This window comes from Polypterus senegalus, chromosome 2, assembly GCF_016835505.1.
Source record: "Polypterus senegalus isolate Bchr_013 chromosome 2, ASM1683550v1, whole genome shotgun sequence".
Lineage (NCBI taxonomy): Eukaryota > Metazoa > Chordata > Cladistia > Polypteriformes > Polypteridae > Polypterus > Polypterus senegalus.
Window position 1 is genome coordinate 215,591,358 of NC_053155.1, and position 26,081 is coordinate 215,617,438.

Sequence of the window (26,081 nt, forward strand, 5' to 3'; positions counted from 1 at the left end):
GCAAAGTAAAACCTGAAACCCCATTTCTATGGGTCAGACTTTCAACATGGACATCATCAGGTAGGTGCTTTCAATCATGTTTCTATGTTAGGTACTGTAAATATTTCTGTCAGTAGGGGAAGCAGTGTAGTATTCCACTGCTGGTGGACAAACTTCCATTTACATTCACGACTGCATAACTGAAGTAGATGCTGTGGATTACTTTATAGGTGAAAAAGTTTCACTAGTAAACAAAAATCATTTAAAACCTATATCCATCAAGGTGACACAGTAATTCAATATGTTGTCAAGCTGCTTCAAAGATCAAGGTTCTTGGAATAGAATTCAATGTCCCATGCTTGTCTGAACTTTCTCCCTACGCATATTGTGATATTTCTCAAGGTAGTTCATTTTTTTCCTGTTAACATTCGCAAAGATGTGATTGTGAAGCTAATTAGAAATTCCAAACTGGCTCCATGTGAGTACGTGGTTGAGCGGGCCTTGCAAAACTGTAGGTTTAGGCCCATTCCAGGACTGTTTCCTGCTTTGTACCAAGTTTTGCAGAGTTTCTGAATTTGATTACGTGGGCTTGAAATTGTTATGCTTTATAACAATGCCCTCACTGTACAGTTGACTTTGGCTGACTGGCTGATCAGGGCAAGACCGGGTAAATGTGAAGAGTGCCTCCTAAAACACACCTTGTTGCGAAGCATCTAGGAACTTAGGCTTTTTAAACATTTACTTTCCTCCTTGTTTTCTGCAGTTGCAACGATTCCCAAACAGTTGCAGTTTTGTTAATCTGCTAATTCTCATGTAACTTTAAGATTTAAAGTAATACTGACCTTACAAGCTCTGCTTTATTTTTGTATTTATTTTGTGTTATCTTTGTACTTTACTACTAATCACTCAAAATATATATTTTTCGTGTCATTTTGAATAAATAATGAGCTACATGGTAATGTTTATAAAATGACATTTAATACAATCAGCTATTATACTTGTGAAATAAAATTCCTAGTGCCCCACATTACACAAATGGCAGACTTGCACTGACATGTTCTAGACCCTGGAAGCACCTAGAAGTTGTGAATTACAAAACATGGATTAACAACATTGTGTACCATATTTCAGTACTCACAACTGATTTGCCAAGTTTACTCTGCACAAAATTCCTGTAACCACCCTGTGCAACACGTAAAAACGTTGCTAACAGAAATGGCGTGCTAACAAGTATTCAAACGACATTGTCAAAAAGGAGCTTGGATGACCAAGTACCACCAGGCTCAGCTTGAAAGGAATGATGGAGCCAAGGAATAAAATTGGACTTCTCACAGTAACTCATATTTGAGAAGTAAAATATTTTTTATCAGTGTACAAAATGCTGTGTACTTCAACACTGGCAATGGAAAGTACCCCCCAAAAATGTGAGGTGTTCCTGAAAGAGATGTATTCATACAGCACATCAAACAGACAAATATAATGTTACATTTGAATAATTCTATAGATTTCCAATTTAATTTTGAATTTTCAAGTAACAATACACATGCAAATATATCTGAAATTCAGGTATAAATATGAAGAGTTCTAGCTCTGACAAAGTATGTGTGTCTGGGTACAAATTATAACTGAAGAACCAACTTACCAATAAAAACCAAAATACTGTAATTCTTTTTTTTCTTCAATTGCCAATGGATGTATTGTTTCAAGACAGTATTACTACACAGTAAGAAAGGATGGGGTAACAAGAATAATCTACTGCTACCAAGTATACCAAGGAATAAAAAAAACAACAAAGACACTCTACTATAAACTCTAAAGACCGTGCAGAACTTTAAAAAAAAAAAAAACTGGGGATCTTTCACAAACAAACACAGGTACATAAAATGTAGGCTTCTTTGTTAGGTACAGTATAAATAAAAACGGATAGTGAAAGCAGACACCAAGGGAACTTTAGAAGTATACCAGACATATTTAACAAACCAAAAGTCAAAAAAGCTATACAAATATACAACTGCTGTATGTAAAAAAAAAATTGTAACAAGAAACTGTGATAAATACAGTAATATAAAAAGCAGCACAGATTAAGTGTAGTTGCAGAACAAAAAATGGATACAAAATAATACAAAAGAGAAAACTTAAGCTATCAAGTGTAAAAATGATGGGACAGTGAAAGAGAAACCACACTGAATAATTATGACCATTAAACTCTTAGATGGATGCATAAAAAGTAAAAGGATTCAGTGAACTGGTGAGTCTTCAGTGTGGATTTGAGAAGCAGGACAAATAGAGTGTCAAAACCAGACCTAGAAAGACAGCTTTGAAATGTAAATCTGGAACAGTAAGGTGTCTGTAATATAGGTAAATGTGCACTTTGTCTAGTATAAACCAAGACTGGTCACAAGGTAGATGTGAAAACTTTATAAAAATCCAGAGTTTAAACAGGCACAATTTTTTTTAAATTGTCCAGAGGATTCACCTCATCTCATCGTCCTTCCTGGTGAGGCTCAAGGTGTCTGAGAATTCAATGGGAACTCATTTTGTGTGTATTGAGTTGGATGATATGTGCAAATATCTAAGCACTGAGACCAGCAAGGAAGGCAGGCTGTCAGGTACATGGAAAATCTCAAACTTAATACAACAAAACACATTTTGCATCAAAGTGTGCATGCAACAAATCACTTAAACAATGTCTGTGTGCAGAAGAAAGTCAATAAAGCTATTTTAATATTGTTGTGAGCCCACTGTCACACACCTCACTTTAAATAAACTTTTACTCATAAATATTTGCAATTGCAACATACTATAACCAATGGACTTTTAGAAATAACTAAATGTACTAAATATATGTTAGGTAAGCTTCTTTAAACAATTAGTAAAGTATTAAACAAAATCAGAACCAAATTAAATCCACTTTAATCCAATTTAGGGTCACTGGAGACTGCAGCATATCTCTGCTGTAACAGACATAAGGAAGCAGCAAAATCCTGGATGAGATGTCTATCTATTGTAGAGCCCACTCAATATAGAAATCAACAAAGGGTCTATTTTGGATTTCAGATCTGCAAATATCCAAAGGTAGAAATGTGGACTACCTAGAGGAAAAACCATTGCAAAACCAGGGAGAACATATGAACTCAATGTAGCCAGAAACTAAGCATTGGATTTAAACTCAGGCCAGCAGATGAGGCAGCAGCACTAGCATTTGCACACTTAAGAGATTCCTGATTTTGCTTTACTGTCAGTAATCAATTCTTTTAAACATCACCTGAGATTGCAGGGTAATGCTGTTTACTACTGCAGTGGGCATTACTGAAAAGTACTGCCATACATGCTGCACAGCTATAAGAACAGGGCAGAGACGTGACAAATGGCTACCAGCTCATAAATAAAAAAAATTCTCAAACGGAAGTGTAAATTTACAGACTACTTAAAAAATAAATATCCCTGTTTTTGACATGGATGCAAAGAATGAGTCAAATGTACTATCTGTAGAGCTGAAGTGTCTGTAGCAAATAAACATGTCAGTAGCCAAGTTTCCACCCAGTTTTTTGCGACGTTTTGTTATCGACAAGCAGAATATACGTAAAAAAAATGTGCGAAATTTGCTGTCTCCAGCCTGTTTCCATCCAACTGGCTTTTTATCGATAAAATGGCGTGCGTGATGACGTCATCCCCTCCAAAACGAACTGTCACATAAGTTTTGTTGTATCGCGAAAAAAAATCTGCCCTTGAGCCGTTTCCATACATAATTTTGTGTATGTCGCAAATTATCTACCTTTTGTTTTCCACGTTAGACCCCCTCCACTAAACAAAGAAATGGAGAGATTATTCAGACAGTTTTTTGAAATTTGCCAGCTTACTGTTATTTCAGTTTCACAAATAATTGGAATTGTACATAATATCCGAAGACGACAGCAGAATGAAGCAGTTGCTTGTCTGATAGCCCTAGAGCTCGAAGAAAGTACCCCAGTGCGACGAAACCCACGGGTATGGAAGAGACAACGGAATAAGACCTTCTGGAAGGAGGTGGTAGGGAGACACTTCACAGAAAATCTCTGGCTGCAACATTTTAGAATGACATGGCCGATGTTTGAGATGTTGTGTGGATTCATCAGTCCTGATGTTGCGCCCATCACAAGTTGTCACCGACCACTGGTTGCAACCCAAAAGCAGATTGCCATCGCCCTTTACAAGCTGGCAACCTGCGGCGAGTATAGAGTAATTGGAGAAACTTTCGGGGTTAGTAAAACTACCGTCCATCGATGTGTATATGCTGTGTGCACCGCTATTAAAGAAAAATTAATGTGGCGTTATATCAGACTTCCGACTGTAGCGGAGGCCGATGAAATTGCATACCGCAATTCCTTGGTGCATCTTGTGCCACAGATTTACGGTGCGCTGGATGGCACGCATGTGCCTATTCTTCCCCCGACGGAAGGCTACCGCGATTACATTAATTGCAAAGGGTGGCAATTTATTGTTCTCCAGGCCCTTGTTGATGACAGGTGCATGAAACGAGACATTTGCGTTGGCACTCCTTGAAGTGCCCATGATGCAGCTGTGTTTGCAGCATCGGATCTGTACAGGTGAGCCTACCTTTCAACATCCCTTCTCAGTGCGATAACAACTGAATTAGTACTGTAACCTGCTTCCCTTAAGGTTTTTAATTAAAACTGAAATTTGAATTAATACAAAATAACGACGTTTAATCAAAAAAAAAATCAAGTTAATATTAATGAGATAATTTCTCATAATATGCTAAAACATCTGTCATTTAATAATAAGAAAAAAATGTTTAGATAATGAAACACACGGTTTATTAAATATTTTGAATGGCACAGTAAATTACATTTGCGGTTTTTGCATTATTTAGACATCCTGAGAGACACCCCAGGCTACAGTTGATGTGGAGGGAGTTCAGGTACCCCTTTTAGTAGCAGGAGACCCAGCCTATCCGCTACTGCATTGGCTCATCACGAGAAATAACGAGTCTCTTCATCAGACCAATGCGAACCGCTCCGCTATTCTCGTTTTGATTGCACGTGATGAAAATGTATCATGTGACACATTTATTTGCGTTAAAGCCCTTTTTTTTCCGATAAAAAGTGTTTCCAATGTAGTTTTTGCGACATCTGAAGTATCGATATAGAATTTATGCGCTAAAGTTAAACGGAAAAATATTATGTCGACATGTACAACATTTTATCGATAATTAGCATTTCCATCAGCTAAAATTTGAAGCGCTAAATATTTTTTCGCAAAAACTCGTTGGATGGAAACCTGGTTATTGACTTTGAAGCTTACATTCACTCTACAAAGCACAAGATTGCTCAAAAGCAAAAATGACACTCTTTTGTGAGATAAAGTAAAACAGAGGCTGTTGTAACTGCAACTGGGGTAATTCAAGAAACACAATAGTTAGAGATCAATGGATGGTACACCTGCCTTAAAAATGAAGGCATGTCCAGATGTCCCTAAATATGTTTTGTGCTCACAAGCAAAACACAAGCAATGTTTAATGCTTTGATTGTACCAAATTCTGTTGAAGAAAATCTAATATCACTTAAAGATCTACCTTAAGGTGGCAAGTTTAAAAGTTGTGCTATTTTGTTTACCCTTTTTGCCATTACATAAGAGAAAAAGATACTCTGCAACTGTCTAAAAATTTACTAAAAAGTCTGAATAGACCAAATGTTATGATTAGATAAACTAGTAAAGACTCATGATTTTGGCAGCAAATGTTGTGTGTCAATTATATTGTCACTTAGTCAAAAACATCTCTGGTATGTATGCCACCGATGCTCCCTCTGACAAGGTATTTAGTTAGCACTGGAGTAAATATAGTAACCAGTCACAGATCAGCACTACAGCCAGCATCAGTGAATACATGCTGCTTCATTTTATGAGACAAAGAAAATGCTACTTTGTTTTCAAATATTAGTTACTGATAAGAAATACATCTGTGCTAAATCTACATTTTCATTTTCAGCAATGAAATTAAAATTAGTGCCTTCTTTGACAAGGGTATATTGTACCTCATTTAACTGTTTACATTTATCTGAGAATACTGAAGTTAATTTTTATGTGAGGCTTCTTCTTTCGGCTGCTCCCGTTAGGGGTTGCCATAGCGGATCATCATCTTCCATATCTTTCTGTCCTCTGCATCTTGTTCTGTTACACCCATCACCTGCATGTCCTCTCTCTCACCACATCCATAAACCTTCTCTTAGGCCTGCCTCTTTTTCCCTTGCCTGGCAGCTCTATCCTTAGCAACCTTCTCCCAATATACTCAGCATCTCTCCTCTGCACATGTCCAAACCAACACAATCTCGCCTCTCTGACTGTGTCTACCAACCATCCAGCCTGAGCTGACCCTCTAATGTACTCATTTTTAATCCTGTCCATATTCGTCACACCCAATGCAAATCTTAGCATCTGTAACTCTGCCACCTCCAGCTCTGTCTCCTGCTTTCTGGTCACTGCCACGGTCTCCAACCTATATAACATAGCTGGTCTCACTACCATCCTGTAGACCTTCCCTTTCACTCTTGCTGATATCCGTCTGTCACAAATTACTCCTGACACTCTTCTCCACCCATTCCACCCTGCCTGCACTCTATTTTTTACCTCTCTTCCGCAATCCCCATTACTCGGTACTGTTGATCCCAAGTATTTAAACTCATCCATTTTCGCCAACTCTACTCCTTGCATCCTCACCCTTCCACTGACCTCCCTCTCATTTACACACATGTATTCTGTCTTGTTCCTACTGACCTTCATTCCTCTCCTCTCTAGAGCATATCTCCACCTCTCCAGGGTCTCCTCAACCTGCTCCCTACTATTGCTACAGATCACAGTGTCATCAGCAAACATCATAGTCCACTGGGACTCTTGTCTAATCTCATCTGTCAACCTGTCCATTACCACTGCAAATAAGAAAGAGCTCAGAGCTGATCCCTGATGTAATCCCACCTCCACCTTGAATGCATCCGTCACTCCTACCACAGACCTCACCACTGTCACACTTCCCTCGTACATATCCTGTACAACTCTTACGTACTTCTCTGCCACTCCCGACTTCCTCATACAATGCCACAACTCCTCTTGAGGCATGCTGCCCTATGCTTTCTCCAGGTCCACAAAGATGCAATACAACTCCTTCTGGCCTTCTCTATACTTCTCTAGCAACACCATCAAAGTAAACATTGCATCTGTGGTGCTTATTCTTGGCATGAAACCATACTGCTGCTCACTAATCATCATCTCACTTCCCAACCTAGCTTCCACTACTCTTTCCCATAACTTTATGCTGTGGCTCATCAATTTTATCCCCATGTAGTTACTACAGTCCTGCACATCGCCCTTATTCTTCAATATCGGCACCAGTACACTTCTTCTCCACTCCTCAGGCATCCTCTCACTTTCCAAGATTCCATTAAACAAGCTGGTTAAAAACTCCACTGTCATCTCTCCTAAACATCTCCATTCTTCCACAGGTATGTCATCTGGACCAATGGTTTTTCCATTCTTCATCCTCTTCATAGTTGTCCTTACTTTTTCCTTGCTAATCCGTTGCACTTCCTGATTCACAATCTCCACATCATCCAACCTCTTCTCTCTCTCGTTCTCTTTATTCATAAGCCTATCAAAGTACACTTTCCATCTGCTCAACATACTCTCCTCACTTGTGAGTACATTTCCATATTTAACCTTTATTACCCTAACCTATTGCATATCTTTCCCAGCTTGGTCCTTCTGTCCAGCCAATCAGTACAGGTCCTTTTCTCCCTCCTTAGTGTCCAACGTCTTATACAACTCATCATACGCTTTTTCTTTAGCCTGTACCACCTCTTTATTCACCTTGCGCCTTATCTCCTTGTACTCTTGTCTACTTTCTGCATCTCTCTTGACTATCCCACTTCTTCTTTGCCATCCTCTTCCTCTGTATACTATCCTGTACTTCCCCATTCCACCACCAGGTTTCCTTTTCTTCCTTCCTCTGTCCAGATGTCACACCAAGCACCCTTCTTGCTGTCACCCTTACTACATTTGCTGCAGTTGCAATTTTTATGTGAGGCTACAATTTAATTTTACTGTAAAGGGTAATTTACCTATTATATTATAATTATATTATAATTCTTATTTAAAATATTTTTAGTTGACCTTTGCACAATACAAGTTTATTATTGATAGGAATTTCTACTACTACTTTTAGAAGTAAAATTACCATTTGTAGAGTATTTTTCCTTGCTGTCATCACATAATTCTAAGTCTATATCGTCCATATAGTGCTCCACTTGGGAGCAATGTGTAACACCCTGGTGCAATGCATTTAAAAAAGAAACTAGCAATTAGATCACTGAGGATTTAAATCAAAATATTTCAGTGGCAGAACTATTGGATTTATAACTTGTAAAGTAGAAAAGGAGGGCATTAAGCAGATATATAAAATGTAAACATGAAGGGTTTTGGTATATCACAGCAAAAAAGTAGTGAATGCTGATTTATACATATAGCTCATGTGATGGTGCGAAGATTTCAACCTGTGTTGCTTCCCCTAAAAAATATTTTATTAGTTTGTGATGAGTTGCGTTACAGGTCCATGGCAGTGCAAGTTTTAAAATTAAAATGGTGTGGCTTAGGCTCTGTGGTGTGCTTGTTTATGCAGAACCATGGATGTTTAATTGGGAGACTAGGGTTGATTGTGCTTGCACAAGTGCATAGTTGGTTTCAATCTTCTCATTGTCTCTCTGTGGGTCATAGTTAGGACACTGCATCCACAGAGGAATAAAGGAGAGCCTGAGTGAAGGAAAGAGTGAGGATGAATGATAGAAAGGAAGAGTGCCATAATTAATGGATAACTGTACCTGTCCAAGGAGATGGGAATTTTGCACTGTGTGCATGTATGTTCTATTTATCAAATGATTTTAACCTCCAGTTCAGCACTTCACTTTTCTATCTTATTTTAATAAAAGCACTTGCACATTTCACTTTATACTTGCTTATTTGTATCCTCACTGCCCAGCTCATCCTTGGATATAACTATCGAGATAGACATGGGTTCAAAGGCCAGGCTGCCAGCTGGGGCCAAACCAGGCCATCACACAGGCAAAATACAGCAACAGTGAACAAAGGAATAACATGCCAATTTCTGGAAAGACACAATGTCAAGGGTACTGCTGTATTATCTCAAGTATAAATACCAAAGGTACCCCCCAAAGACTGTGTCAGCAAAGTGTAGTCATGCCACATCCAACAATTAGTGTATCACAATATTCTGAAACAAAAGAGGAAACAACTAGCTAATTATGTGAAAACTGTATCCTGGAAAGTTGAAGCAGTGGGAATAACAACACATATGAGGGCATAAAATTGCGAAAGCTAAGTCTGTAATAATACATTGTCAGTTCCTCACAAAGGATTATAATCTGAACAGCAAACAGCTCACTATGATGATGTTTCTGAAGATGCAAAAATGAATGATACCACTAGCGGTGGTGGACAAATTGTAAATGCATATGGCAGTCTCCCTGGGTACCAGCTCTACACACCTGGTAGCCCTGGTATGCTTCCTGGTAGGCCAACTTTAATATACAGGGTGAAAGGTTACCTGGAATTGTTTACAGCAGTGGTTCCCAAACTTTTTCGATTTTTGGCGCACTTGCTGAATCCAGGTTTTCCCAATGTGCCCATCCCGTCATATTCTAAAAATTACACTTTACGAAATAGTCAATAATTTTTTTTTTTAATTAAAGGGTTAAGTAAAAATAAATAAAACACATGTATAATCACAAAAAATGTAATTGAACAAATTCAACTATTATAATTAGTGGGATGGTTGATCACTGTACACTTTCTCAAATCTTGGAATCAAACTGGACACAGCCACCCTCATTTACTTCTTCACATTGATTTTTGCGTGATACTTACTTTTGTATCACAGTAACTGCTGAAAACTCAACTTCGCACAAATAAGAAGTCGCAAATGGAATTAAAATTCTCTGAGCTTTACCACTCAGAAGCGGATATTCATCTTTTACGGATATCCAAAATTCAGTTAATTCCATGCTGCTAAATTGTTTTCAATGTATTGTTGCAAGACAACTCAGTAAGATTTTCTTCTTCTGCAGCAGTAAATTCAGACAGAGCACTGGCATTAAATGGATCTTGAATCCATGCAAATTTATCGATATTATCATTTTGAAAATATTTCTCAAACCAGGTGATAAGCTGTGATAAGTGTTCTTCAAAAATGGATTTCATACCTCGAGAGAAATCAACTCCATTTGAGATCAAAAACTGTTGCAACAAGGGGAAACAGTATTTGCCTCCAAATTATCTCAGTCGACTTTAAAAGGTGCATGTTGCTTCACAGCAGGGAGAGATTCAGAGTATTCTGCTTTTCAAAAATATATCTTAAGTATGCTATTTTTACCAAAAAATCTTTATTCACAAAATTTTCGGTATCCTTGTGGTCTTCCTCATTAAGAAAAATATAAATTTCCTGTCGCAGTTCAAATGTACGAGACAAAACTACCATGAGAGAGCCATTGCAAAGTGCTGTAATACCACAAAGACATGTGCTCGGTTCCCATATCCTCACATAGCTTTTTGAAAAACTTTGTCTTCAACGGCTGAGTTTTTATAAAGTTTACTACATTCACTACATATTCTAAGATCTGGTTCAATGTAGGACTCAGATGTTTTGACACAAGTGCTTCACTGTGAATAACACAATGGGTCCAAAGTGAATCGGGGCTTTGCTTAGAATAACTGCCTGCAATACTCTATAACAGCCGGACATAGAACGAGCACCATCACTATAGACATTAACGCACTTAGTGCACTCCAAATTATTTTCGGATATGAAAGTATCAAGGATCTCAAACAAGTCTTAAGCCTTAGCACTAGCAGTGATACTTTAACAAAAGAGAAGGTCTTCTACAATGTTACTACAATCTATACACCAAATACAGCAAATCAAATGAGCATCATTATTATTATCATCCAACTGCTACTCAAATTCCTTCCCTTTAATTTTTTGAATTAATTGATTATTGAGGTCCTCCGCTATGTGCTGTATTCTGCAACTGATGGCGTTACTGGACAAAGGCACTTTTGAAAGCAGCTTCCCAGAAGACTCACAAATCCTAATGTTCACCATATCTACGTCAGCCAGTAGAATGAGTTCTTCTGTGATGGTATGAAGCTTCTTACATTTTGCGATTCTATGATAAACCTTGTAAGATGCTAGCAAAGCATTGCTTGGTATTGATGCCTGCTTATAAAAACTACCTTTTGTTGATTTAACTCTTAACTTTCTGGTAAAGTAGTTATGAGATTTACCTACCATGCTGAGATGATTGGTTTCTAAATGGTGTTTCAACTTACTTCGCAGCATGCACTCTGGTGCCAAAACTTTCATACACAGTACACACTGCGGCCTCTCTTCACCATTGACTTCTGTCAACATAAAACCAAATAACTGTCATCATATTTTCGATATTTGCGTTTCTTCACACTCTGGTTGACGGTGTCACTGGTTGATGGTGTGACCTCTTTATTTTCACTTTCACAACGCTTATTACTGTTTAGTAAAAAGCGATCCATTTTTAAAAATACATACGAGAAAAAATACTTCAAAAACTTCACTTGACTTAATCACAACAATATTCAGTTGATATAATCTCCGAAAACTAATTCAGCACTAAGGCTGCGCAAAACCAACAGCTATTTATATACAAACAAAAAGAACAGAGAAGTTCGACAAATTAGACTAAAACTTAACTTAGAAACTTAATTATTGTAGAGCGTCATCTAGTAACTATTTGTAGAAGCTTCCACAAACAGTTATTACAAAGTGAGTTATTGGTTTGTACCAGGTCCACCAGTTGTCACGTTCTATCACATTAAATTGAAAATGGAAATAAAATTATGAAAACTTTGTAATATTTCATGGCGCACCACACACTTTGGTAACCACTGCTACTTATTTATTTTTGTTGTACACGAGTGTTTAGTGCTCTTCGACCAGAACATAAACAAAATCAGCATCTTGGAAGAGAATATTTTAGTAAATGGATGATTTTTAAGGATTATGTCATGCTGATGTATTGTCTTTTTCTAGTGTAAGCAAAAACATTTAATCAAAAATGAAATGAAATACTGCAATAAGATTGTATTCTCAAATTTTGCTTTCATGCTTAATTTACACCCCACCAATTAGTTTCTCTGTCAAAAACATCAGTTTGACATTCAGGGTTATTCTGAAGTGTAATATGTCTATTACTGTGTGACTGCAAAAGGCAAGATCTGTTTGTAATGGAGTGTAGCCCTCTGATTTCAACAGGCTGATGTCCATTTTCTATTGCTGAACACTTAAAAATGTGTGACTGGAGTGCTGTTGGAACATTCAAGCCATCACATATAATTAACAAGATGTTGAATATTTCAGGTAATTTTCTCAGCAGTATCGGGCCCTGTCAGTTGAAAGGAGTTACCGGCTGTGTCAGTATAAATTTCACAAAATGACCCAGCAATGCATTTGCATTTTTTTAGAATTGCAGGCTGACTAGTATAGTAAACAGTCTAATGTTACCCTGCTTTCTCACTTTTTCAACCTTAAAATTAGTTTTGCATTAAAACAAAGAACCTCTTTTATGTGGCTTCTGAAACCTCTCTGCAAACAGCAATGGTACATTATCTGACTTGGCTCTGATGCTTTCCCCTCCCTGCAGTCATCACTATTTACTAGTTGTAGAATATCCTCCATATTTAATCTGCTGAAAAATTCTTCTAGTATTGGAAGAGTTATTTTTTATATAGTTTTGACATAATGCTTCTTCTGGTTATGACTCCTTTTACTTGTAACTGGTGTTGAAGCAATATTGGGATGGTTCACCTTGTCCTCTTCTCTTTTTAAATTTCACTTTATCTATAACACGATAAATGATGAGAGGATTAAAAATTAACTTTTGGCATTCTTGCACTTGCTGCCCTAGTTGCTTTACAGCTAAACACCTATTATTTCTCTTGCTTGTACACTATGTGCATATCCATTTACCAAAAGCAGTGAGTGAGAGTAACGTACATCAAAAAATAAATTTCAAATATTTTTGCATGTCTTCCTTGCACTGTGATGACCTGTTGCGTCATATTCCGATCTTTGTTCATCATTCTGGCACCCATGTATTAAGTGTCTCCTGGAAATTCCCCGTTTAGGGTATATGGTGCCATGCCTGAATCACCTCTTAGTTAGAAAAAATTCCACACGCTGTGCGAGTAGATCAGTGTTTCCGAACCACAGCCCTGGGGGCACACTGTGGCTGCAGATTTTTGTTCCAACCAGATTCCTAATCAGTGACAACACCTGATAACACCGATCTCATTTAATTAGCTGGTATTATTTTTTTTCTTATTTTACATTCAGAAAAGCACAGCAGCATGATTTTTACGTTTATAAGACATCTAGAAATATTTCTGGTTTTGCTATAGATTTAAATGCTTAACTCTCTTTTGTTGATTTCATTATATTTTGCCCTTTCTCTGTGCAGTTTTTCCCCTTTGTTGTATCTTATTAATGACAATTAAAAATAAGCAGAGCAGACATGCTGGCAAACAACACTGAGTAATCAAAGGCTGCAACTACATTAGCATCAGACCCGCTAATCTCTTATATATATTTCTCTTCTGGTTCGTCCTGCTTCCTCTTCAAAACTGAAACCCCAAACAGCCCACATGGCACTTCTCGATTCCTATTGGTTCGTCCTGCTTTCTTTTCAACACCGGTCCCCCACCCACACGCAGCCCACACGGCACTTCTCGATTCTTATTCCTCCTGTTCCAAACCCTTCCCCACACTGCCTGTGGCCTCCCTTATACCCCCACGCCACTTTTCTTGATTCCTATTCCTCCTTCTGACTACCGCATTTCCCGCTCCTCTCTCTCATGACCCCATTGGTGTCATGTCACCGCCCGATATCTAGCCTGACCGCGTGACCTTTCACTTCGGCCATGTGTGCGCATGGGAGTCTTTTCTGTAGCCTGCTACCATTTGCATTGGTTTCACTCCTTGCTTTTTGCATTATACAGCGACGTTTTTTTCCTTTAAGCCTTTGTTATAAAATGAATGACAGTATCTTCTCTCTCGACGGGTTTTTGTAAAACATCATCTCTATTCCAGGATCCAGCAACTGCCTGTTCCTACAAGTGGGTTATTTCTTGACACAAACAGTTGACTAAGGCAATGCACTCTCAGTACGACATAGGGCTGTAGATTTTGTTGCATCACACTGGGACAGATTTTGAGACGTTCTTCCTGTTGTTATTTCCAACGCAAGTTGAGTTATCACAACGAGTCATGAGTACTATCAATACTCAGTGCTAATCATGGCAACATCTGGATTTTATGGTGGTGAAGCTGAAATTCAAGCTCTTTCTGAGATTCTCCATGCTACCATTGTCATTTACTTTCGAACTTAACCCCAACATCCCACCTTGCATTATGTTTGCAAAGATTTGCGTTAATCTACAACAACCAGTCTTCAGCCATGGTCAGTTGTACGTGCCTTTTCTAGGGTTAGATCTTTCGACTTATTATCTGTCGTCTCCAGCAAAACACCTATTCACAAATCCGTCTTTCAGGAAGTATTTCTTTCTTCTTGATTTCTGAATTCTTTTCTCACCGTTTTATGTCCTGATCCTTTCACCGCCGTAGGTAGTTAATAAATAATGGATCCATTAAACAATTAGAACACCAAGAAAAGTAGAATGAAAATCAAGATGAAAATATTGTTATATATATATATATATATATATATATATATATATATATATATATATATATATATATATATATATATATATATATATATATATATATATATATATATATATATATATATATATATATTTACCAAACTTAGTTTTATAATTTCCATATTGTTCCCAAAACACAGAACTTGGGAAATAACACATCACTTAATTATCCCAGGATTCGAATTCAATACAGAAGCTGGTTGGAACAAAAACCTGTACCAACAGTGTGCCCCCAGGACTGAGGTTGGGAAACACTGGAGTAGACAGTCATGCCCGAGGATGATATCACAGTGTCTGATATAATTTACTAGCAAAATACCCGCGCTTCGCAGCGGCGAAGTACTGCATTAAAATTTTTATTAAGAAGAAAATTAAACTTTTTTAAACTGAGGGAAAATATGCCAAAAATTATTTGTTAAGGATCTCTTTGTATACCATGTTGTCAGTTCGGCCCTCCGGTTGTAACATGACCAAGCTGTGCGCTGAGCTTACTCTTGAGCATGTAACTTACAGTTGGCCATGTGAACAGTAATCTTGTCTCAAATCTCACAGCTTGGATTGCTGCTGTCATAATCGGTTTGAGTTTCATGGTTTGTTTCAATTACGACAGTATTTGCAGGATTTGTTGTGTTGAAGTGACATTTGGCATCTGTCAAGCGTTGTAAGCACACTACCGGTTTCATCGATAAAATCACATCCAGCTTTTGAGAGTTTAAACATTCATAAACATCAAAGTGTCCACTACTGAAATCGTCACCTGTGAATCTAAGATGTTTAAGAGGCATTGCCGGTTGTCGAAAGGTGTAAAATATTTGGCCATTTCGGTACATGTGAAGGGACAATCGAACAATTCAGCGGCAGCCATCAACTCACATGCAGAACCATAGGTGAAGGGCTTAAGCATTTCACTCTTACAGTGCTCCTGTGTAGTATAATTATCTTCTGTACCGTCATCAGTCCACACCTTGAACCTGTCCCAGTCATTAAATACATAAAACAGAATGTTCCTCCGGATATCAGGAGTGAGCCTGATATGGCCATGCAATATGCAACAAAGAGAATGGAAAAGGTAGGTGCTATCTCCGGGCATGGAAACCACTCGGTAAGTGACAGTTCTTTGATCGATAGTGATCATCTCGATAGACATGGTAATGGGGGTTGAAATGATAAAGGAAATGGGTACCCGAGCAATGTAAAGTAAGTGTAAAATACCTATACAATAACTATAATAGTAATAAACAACCAATAAAACAGCGGAGAAGCCGTAGATTAAACAAAAAGGCTGTAGTTATCAGTAGGGAGAAGTGAATCCCGTGGCAAAGCAAGGAAGGGAAAGTAGAGACCGGAGCGACGGACGGTCTTATATAGGCAGGCAGCCAACAACGTGGGAGGCGTTGGGATGGGGGACCCAATGCCACCTCAAACGGTGACTGAGGTGCAGGCTATGGACGTATATATGTACGTAAGTAGGATTCAGTTAGCGTTGGGAACCCGTGTACCAAATTTCTTGAAGATGGGCCCATACTGTAAGTAACAAAGACTGTTGAAAAGTTCAATATGGTGGCAGACAGTGGCGTCATACCACCGAAATAAGTACTTACATTGGTTTTGGTTAGCTTTGGGAAGCCACCTACCAAATTTCGTGAAGATGGGGCCGTAAATAAGAAAGTTCAACATGGCGGACGTTGTTGACCGTGACGCGTAGAATTTCGAAATGAAACCTGCTTAACTGTTGTAAGTAAGCTGTAAGGAATAAGCCTGCCAAATTTCAGCCTTCTACCTACACGGGAAGTTGGAGAATTAGTGATGTTGTAAAGTTCAATATGGTGGCCGACAGTGGTGTCATACCACCGAAATAAGTACATACGTCGGTTTTGGTTAACGCAGGGAAGCCACCTACCAAATTTCGTGAAGATGGGGTCAGCCTTCTACCTACACGGGAAGTTTGAAAATTGGTGACGTTGGAAAGTTCAATATGGCAGCCGACAGTGGAGTCATACCATCGAAATAAGTAAGTACATCGGTTTCGGTTAGCGCAGAGAAGCCGCCTACCAAATTTCGTGAAGATGGGGCCATAAATAAGAAGGTTCAACATGGCGGACGTTGTTGACCGTTGGCGACCGTTACGTGTAGAATTTCAAAATGAAACCTGCTTAACTTTTGTAAGTAAGTTGTAAGGAATAAGCCTGCCAAATTTCAGCTTTCTACCTACATGGGAAGTTGGAGAATTAGTGATGAGTCAGTGAGTGAGTCAGTCAGTCAGTGAGGGCTTTGCCTTTTATTATTATAGATGATGTGCTTTCCCTGCAACCAGCGTGAATATGTGAAGTATAAACAAGTCTGTAGATGGTGGTTACATCAATCTGGTGCTCTGTAAGCAGAGCTAATTTAAAACAACACCACAGTTAAGATTGTACATGAAGAACTGGGTCTTTCGCTTTTACCAAATTGTACTTGATTTGGAAAGCATTGCATGAACCAAAGATCTAAAACATCTGGTAGTTAGCTGGGCTATCCAAATTTGTAGTTTGATTGTCCAAAACTAAAAACTGGTGTGTCTGGCCTACTGATTTGTCCACCCCAATTATAAAAAAAACACTGAAATGTTTGAAAATATATTGGCATTTGACATGCCTAAAAGAATTTTCCATGCAACAAAATCTTACTCAAGTATACAAAACTGCCAGTAAACGAGGATGGATGCTTTTTAATTCCTTCATGGAAGTTTAGTGTTGACATGTTAATATTTCTTTTACTTCATAATGATTTACATGACTAAAATTCAAAATAATCTTACAATTACTAAATGTAACATTTTCAAATGAGAAGAATTTTTTAACATAGGTTTTGAAGTGGGGGCGGCACGGTGGCGCAGTGGCAGCGCTGCTGCTTCGCAGTTAGGAGACCTGGATTCGCTTCCTGGGTTCTACCTGCGTGGAGTTTGCATGTTCTCCCCATGTCTGCGTGGGTTTCCTCCGGGCACTCCAGTTTCCTCCCACTGTCCAAAGACATGCAGGTTAGGTGGATTGGTGATTCTAAATTGGCCCTAGTGTGTGCGGGTGTGTTTGTGTGTGTCCTGCGGTGAGTTGGCACCCTGCCCAGGATTGGTTCCTGCCTTGTGGCCCGTGTTGGCTGGGATTGGTTCCAGCAGAACCCCATGACCCTGTGTTCGGATTCAACGGGTTAGAAAATGGATGGATGAAATGGATGGATAGGTTCTGAAGTGGCTATAGCTCCAAGTTTACTTATGATTGGAATATATCCTTATTCTCTATAATATCTTCTGTTTGTAAATAATACTATGTACAGTATTGTTATACATATTTTGGGGAATTCTACCAACGTTTAAACAGATGGTTGTTTTCTTCAGCATTGCATGGGTAATCTTATATTTCGGAATGTATTACACCTTACACTCCAAATCGTAACCTTAATGTGTGTCTCCTTAGAATTCCAAGAGCTAAACTTAAAAGAAGTGGTGAGGCGGCCTTCTGCTGTGATGCACCTTAAATCTAGAATAGCTTGCCAATAGGAATTCGTCAGGCTAATACAGTGGAGCAGTTTAAAACACTGCTGAAAACACATTACAGTACTTTAAAATGGCTTTCTCATAGCTTCATCTTAGTTAAATCCTGATGCTCTGTATATTCAATTAATTATCATTATTATTCAAGGTTGCTCCATAATCTGTACTAACCCCTACTTTCTCTTCTGTTCTTTTTACGGCTTTCTGTGGTGGTAATCTGCGCCTCTACTACCTAATCAAAGCTCCGTGATGCCCTTACATTGATGGATTAAAGGCCACATGACCATCATCATCAAATTCTTCCATGAGAACCATGAATAAAATCAGGACTGATTGAGATCATTTATGTTAGGTAGAATGCCTAGAAGTGGCTGGGAGGTCTCGTGGGCTGGAACCCCTGCAGATTTTATTTTTTTTCTCCAGCCATCTGAAGTTTTTTCTTTTTGTTTTTTTTGTCCTCCCTGGCCATCGGACCTTACTTTTACTCTATGTTATAATTAGTGTTCCCTAATTTTAATTATGTATTGTCTTTTTTCTCTTCCTTCATCATGTAAAGCACTTTGAGCTACACTGTTTGTATGAAAATGTGCTATATAAATAAATGTTGTTGTTATAAGGATAGCACAAGGATTATTGTTACTTTTCATGCCAGCATCAAAAATATTTGACATTAGCTATTTTACTGAATAATCAAAATGATTCAACAAAACTAGTTAATGAATGCTACACAGTACATGGATAAACAAGTTTTATAAATTCTAAGTCAGGCTGGATACAAAAAGTGGAAAATTTTTCGGTTTTAAGGTTATCTTTTACATTAATTATACAAAGATTATCAGGTTCCGAAGTAAAGTTGTTGTTTAAATGGATTGCCATCCCAGTGTAGGAAATCATCACTCACTGTAGAAAATAAGACTAGGTGCCCAAAGAACAAAAATATGCAAAATACAGATATAAGGCATCCAAGCTGGTAATCAAATCAGGGTTCCCAAAAAAATGCAAAAACACTGTTAACTAGAAAATTAGTCCAGGTTCTGCCAGAATTAGTTTTATCTAAAGAAAATGTTAGTAAGATCTTATGCTGAAGCCATTAAGTAAAATATGGAGAGATCCAATACTAGACAACTTTACTTAACTTGAAATATGATCATTCTAATTTTCCAAATGTATTTAAATCACCATGTAATTTAAATCTAAATTGAGATAATTTTTGAATCTTGATCAAAGTAATCAAAAGTTTTGGAACAACAAACAGTACCCCAGCAGTGTTAAAAAGAATTAAAAAGTAAAACAATATTGCTTTACCAGCAGCTATTAATAAAGGAGGCAATCTTTAACTGATATGTATGTTTAATATCTTATCACTTAAAGCAATACACAAATACCTAAAACTGCATTTACTGCTTTATATATATTATCAAAAACATTTATTACAATAACTACCTCAACAGTAACATCTGACATAGAATTCTGCATTAAAAACTTCCCAAAACAAAATGAAGCAGGTTTAATATTTCAAGGAAATAATTCTACTTTGAGAGGTCAACAAAAAACTACAAATCTTTGAAGAAACTTTATATACAATATATTTTGCTGTAATTGGATTATTTGTTGCAGCAGGGACAAAATTACAGGAAAACTTACATGACATTTTTTGTGTTGTTATACATGCCTATGTAATTTCTATGCAATGCACGTTTGCTAAATGCAACATGCTAAATTCTATCATGTATGCTTTACAATGTACATTAACCTCATCAGAAATTTCTACTGTCATCCCTTACCTACTTCGGCCTGTAGTCTTTTCAGATCTTCTTCATAGGCTCTCTGTGCAGCTTCTTCCATCGCTGCAAACTCTTTGGACATCTTCTCTTCTTGCTTAGCTTTCTCAACACTCTTTTTCTTAATCTGCAGAGTATAGCTGGCAATGTAACGGTCGAAAATAAACAACTCCCAGCATACTGTGTCTATAAAAATAGGGGTGTACTTCCAGGCTCAATAAAATGTAAAAATTAAAAAATACATACCATGCAAGTGTTTCATGGCAAGCCAGAAGGTTTATTCATAGGCAACACTGTCACCCACTGTATATTTTTGCAATTTAGAGCCCTTTTCAGCTTTGGAAAATTGCCAGGGATTTTTCCCCCTTCTTATCAATACTAACAAGTGTGGTTACACCCTTGCAATGACAACACTGAAATAACATATTAGATGTTGAAACGCATAAGGTCTCTTCAAATTCTCAACATCCAGCTGTCATTCATTTCTCTACACCAGTACAGTTCAAACTAAGATACTGGATGGCTGCTTATTTTCATTGTCGCATTCATTGTAATCCTTACTTATTCTCTCTTTTTTCACACCACAATGCAAATATATAAAACAATATATAGTTTATTTTGTGTTAATTATCTAAGCTGCTCCACAAAGGCCTTCAAACTACTACCAAATTGCTTATAAAAGCAGTAAAGATCTTACTGTAAACTGATAGTCCTTTGTTACCTGGTGAACAAATGGCTGCTTTAAACTGTCAACTTGCTATATTGTCAGATGTGGCAATGTAAGCAGTTACAACAAAGATATTTTGAATTTATAACCTTATTAGTCAATATACCTTCAGGGTAAAGACTAAATTGATGTATTTTGAAATTTTATTTTGAACCTAAGATAAGAGAGTTAAAAAACTAGAATCTTATTTAAAAAAAAGGCCTGTGTTTTTTGGTTTGGATGCAGAACAGAAAAAAGGCAACAACAGATGCAATTAATCACCTGACCGAGAATTCTCAGCACCTCTCAACACTGCCTATAACTTCTGTAAAGGACTCTTTCTCAAAATAATGGTTTCCTCCTTGAAAAATCTGGAATACTGGAGAGTATTATTTGCATAGTACTTGGGGCTTTTAAAAGGGAATTACAGAAAAAGTTTGAGAGTCTATTAATTTTTACATGTATACCAAATGCTATTTTAATACATTATTTCTTAATGTATGAGTATGATTTGATACGTAACAAAAATGAGAAATCCTAAAATTTACAAACATTATACAGGTATAGTTACATATGAATTCAGATAAAAAGAATTAGAAAATGAGTTACAAAATAAAGGAAAATGACTCATAAATGTTAAAAGTTATTGTGAAGGCTGAGCCTGCTTCATGGCATGCATGGTCTTTACATCAGGCTCTAGTTTTGATAACTTTAAGTGTAGATCTGCTTCTACATTCAGACTATTCCTGCATTTATTTTATGAAAGGATGAAAATAATTAATGACTGTGTCTAAAACAATAGCTTTCTTCCCTTGATCAATAGTAACGGAAATTAAAATTAAATATTACATTGGTTTATTATTAATAAGTTAAAATGATTTTTTCCTTGTTATATATTTTTCTGCATTAGTCTGGCAAACTTTAAAACTGTTCTAAAAATAGCAGAGAAAACAAAGTTTAACAAAACTAAAATGCTGCAACATCCTAAACAGAAAAGGATATGGCACATGTGGATCTGTCGAAGATTAAAGGAGGAAAAAAGACGCCCCATTTCACAAAAATCTAGCAAGATTAATCTAGGAAGCGGTTAGCTAGGAACCCATTTGAGCAATGGGAGACTTCTAATTGGTGTAGGCATGGAACAGTGAATCAGGATTGGACAGACAGCAAAATCTCACAGCATGAAATGGAGATGTAGAGTTGAAGTGTGGCTGAGCATGGAGACTTGACATCAGCCACTGTATAGCCAACATTCTTTTCATGGACAAAATACCAAAGTTCTCTAAATGCTAGTTTATTCCTCTGTTGCAAAACCCCAGTTGCTTATCATTTTCCACAAATGTTTATTAGTTTCATTTTTTTTTACTTACATCATATACCAACTGTTTACTGATTGCATGTGTACAACATATTAGGAACCACTGTACTAGGTAACATGACAACATATTTTTATTTGGAGAAATGCTGCTGTTATTTCTGAAAAGTTTTCTTTTAACTTAGCTTTGCAGACTGTCAACTACAAACACCCTGACACATATAGTATAATACATGACAATCGTTCTCTTATGTGCAAATTAGGCCCACATTAAACAGAACTGAGCACAACTTAATTACCACAAATGGATGTGCGCTCCAGACACACTGTTCGTTTACTTCACTTTAACATTTCACCAATGATAACATACAATAACTGCAAATGTATCTTATGACCACATTTTAAACTGTCTTAGAAAATCTGAGGGCATAATATAATTTCAATTTACTGATTAGTTTCAAAAGTTACATTGTTAAGTGTTTTTCTTTTGACAATTTCAATGTTTTGAATTTTTCTGGAAATGTAATTTCATTTTGTATGAAGATTCTGAATTCAAAATACAACTTATACAGACGGCTTATTCACAGATAATGTGTACACCTAGGAAATGTTGCATTTAGATGCATAGGAATTAAATCAGCTGTGTATTCTAACTGATCACAATCTGAATCCTGCTCATACCAAGCCATTAAAAAAAAACTTCTATAAAGCACCAACTTATGAAGAGTGTTATTCTAATATTTGCAAAATGATGCAAGTAGTAAAGCTGTTTATCCCATTGTTATTGTTTCATTAAATTCATCAATAATATTAATACTTCCATGATTTTCACCCTAAAAATGTAAACTTAAGCATGCAACAAAGAATTACAATTCTTTAACTTTTTTAGCAACTTTTTAAGCTCTTTAGCTTTAAGATGCTAATAAGCAAGGGTGTGCCATTTTTCCCAACTTATGGAAAACAGGCAGTAAAAAGTTATGTCAAATACTGTCCAGTATGTTATTCCCTGTATGTGAATTTGTTGTACAAAGATTTTTCTTACTTTGAGGTAATATGTTACAAATGTTCTATTTTTCCTTTTTTCTCAGCTTTACATGGTACATACAATTATGTTTACCTAGCTAGTTAAATAAGTGAAGAATAATGATTTATATTTCAAGTAACTTACTACTTTGTTTAACTTATACAGATGACTATTTTTGAAGAATTAAGCACTTTGCTACCACTACTTAAGAATTAAAAACATGCAACTGAAGTAACCTCTCCAAACTCTTAAAAAAACATTAAATAGCAATGGTACACTGCTTATGACCTCCTATTAAACATCTTAAATAAATTGCATATTTATGTACGTACTTATACTGTACTATTATTGTCATAACATCAGAAATTTTGTATTCGACACTAATACCAAAGTTTTACGATTTTATTCCTTTCGATATCATGGCAAAAACCTATTTGATTTTTTTTTTTTTTATTAAAAACAGTCCACTTTTGAAGTGAACAATATTGTGCCTTTTTCTGTAATACAATATAAAATATATAAACACCAAAAGTAACAACAGCTTTAAGATTCTGGTACATCTATCATGTAGTTACCCAACTATCATTTGAGTAAAAAAATACTGGCTTTCATAAATATCAAAATAAAATGCAGGACTTGAAATTTACTGTGTGGCAGAGGTGGGGATCTCGTCAGTGTAACAACAAACAGGGGGGTTATAATCTTGGGGGGATTTCAGAACACGAATTATAAAGAATGATATTGTCATAAAGTACCTTATTTATCTTAGCATGTGCACATTTTTAATTTATTCTGACATTTTCTGTCTATTAACCGAAAAATATTGCTTAAAACTGATACTAAATCTAAAATTCAAAAATTATTACACATTTACTGTTCAGTTGTTGATTTCCGAGATAATTCAGGATAATTCCATTAGAAAAAAAAAAATTCTTTAAAGTTGTTTTTGTAGCATGATTTAACGTCTGGTTTGTCATGAACCAATATGTTAAGTTTTTAACATGTGCAATTGTAAGGTTTTATACAGTATTTGCATTAATAGCTGGTTAAAAAATATAACAGATTATTCAAATTTTAAATATCAGAAACTCGTGTTTAAATTTTCCAAATTTGTTGCTCACTTTTTTGATATTTTTCCCCAAAAGCTTTGTTTGAAATCATATTTGTCAGTTTTATATAAATCCTTCATTCCAGAACTCCTGTTAAACAACCTTTGTTTTGATGTTTTCCAGATTTCTTACCCAAGTGATCACTTTTTATTATTGCTTATTCTTATGCATAAATCCAGAAATAGACAATTATTTGGGGTGTTGTTACCTTTACTCAAAAAAATTATAACTGTAAGGCAGCATTACATTGTTCAAAGTACCATTTAAATATATGATGTGTGCTTTCACCTATGGGTTATACTAATGAATGTTAGTTTGCCTTCAATTGCCAAACGAATGAAACAAATTCAGCGTTCGCAGTTTGATATTTAACATTGAAATATGCTGTTTTATTTGTCCTGCTAACTGCATGTTTCTCTGTTAACATGGTACATGGTGTATTAATAGGGAGATATCCCTTGCACATCGAAGCATTTAAACACTAAATAAATTTCATTTTGGCATTAACACATTGAGTAACTTGTGCCATCACTGGTATAGACAAACCAAGTAAGTACTTTGTTTGGGTCTTGCCTCAGTGTTTACTTGGTACAATTTTTGTTAGCTCTGCCAGTTCTCCCACATCTATAGGGTGGTCCAAATCTAATTATGCAATTTTCATTACACTACAACTTAAGTTTATTACATAGAAAATCACCCGAAAAATCACAGACAATTGAGAAGTATGCGCACTTTACGACATGAAGAATCGCTTTCGCGCCGAACTGGAATCGTGCTCGCATAAATCAAAGTCATCCAGACGATCTGGACCTGTATAATTAGACCTGGACCACCCTTTAGAATCCTATAAGCATAACTGTGGATTCACGTATGATCTGCAACCTGGTACTGCAAGTTATCTGGACAGGTGCTTGGACTGATGGACATTTGTAGATGTGCTCATTACAATCAGAGAATGCACGTGAAGGCTATATTCATTTATTGGGTTAGTGCAGGGCACCATTAAAATGATTAATCTTATTATATTTTCATCTCCTTTTAAAAATGCATTCAGGTAAATGATTTCAATTCATATGATTGGAAACATTAATTCACTTTCAGACCTTATACAAATCTGTTTCTGAACAATTCATTAATGGAGTACAAGTGGCAGTAATACAAGCCTTATGTGTATGTGTGTTTTGCTTCTTTTTTTTTTTTTTTTAAACAACATGCGCAATTGCTGTACTCGCAAGCTAAAATTGTTCTGTGTGAAAACAAAGTATGTCTAGATTAGACTTTTGCTATTTTTATTTTCAACATGGGTTGAGGTGGTGCTGTAGCATCACAGTTGTGAGTCATTTTTATGTCATTTCACTCATGTTTTTCTCATGCATTATTGTGCCCTCGAAAGTAATTTGTCTTCTTGCAGCCTAACTTGAGTGTGGTATGAACCATCTGGTAACACCGATATTGTAAAGAAAAGCAGGTAACATTACTTTTTGGACCTTTGGTACTGAATTAGTACCTAACATACTGTACAGTACATTACTATGCAAGATTTATATCACCCATGAAAATAATTTTTAATAAGCATCTATGTATCCAATTAAAAAGACTAAGGCATGTGAATAAACATATATATATTTACACAAAAAAAATAAGATTTTTTTTAAGTCATTATTATTTTGTTTGGCTATCCCTAGTACACAAAAGTTAATTAATTTGTAATAGTACATTGCTGTGCAATTTTTCTTCCAAGTAGAACTACGGTAAATTCTTGTAAACGTCTTGCATGATTTTTCTTACCTTCTCTTTTGACTTTGACTGCTTTTTGTTTCTTTT

At 36.5% G+C, this 26,081-nt stretch overlaps 1 protein-coding gene across 2 annotated transcripts in view; it reads right to left on the reverse strand.

The window, feature by feature from the left end:
• Positions 1-26,081, reverse strand: part of wbp4 (WW domain binding protein 4) — a 68,296-nt gene that overhangs the window by 26,775 nt on the left and 15,440 nt on the right. The window contains exons 1-2 of one of the 2 annotated variants that reach the window (XM_039745301.1): positions 20,350-20,411; positions 20,107-20,230 (exon numbers count right to left, since the gene is read on the reverse strand). In XM_039745301.1, coding sequence (XP_039601235.1) covers positions 20,107-20,230; positions 20,350-20,352 — 127 coding nt within the window. In that variant the 5' untranslated portion in view covers positions 20,353-20,411. Of the gene's footprint in view, positions 1-20,106; positions 20,231-20,349; positions 20,412-26,081 lie in introns of those variants that run through there. The other variant, XM_039745300.1, reaches the window with a different exon arrangement.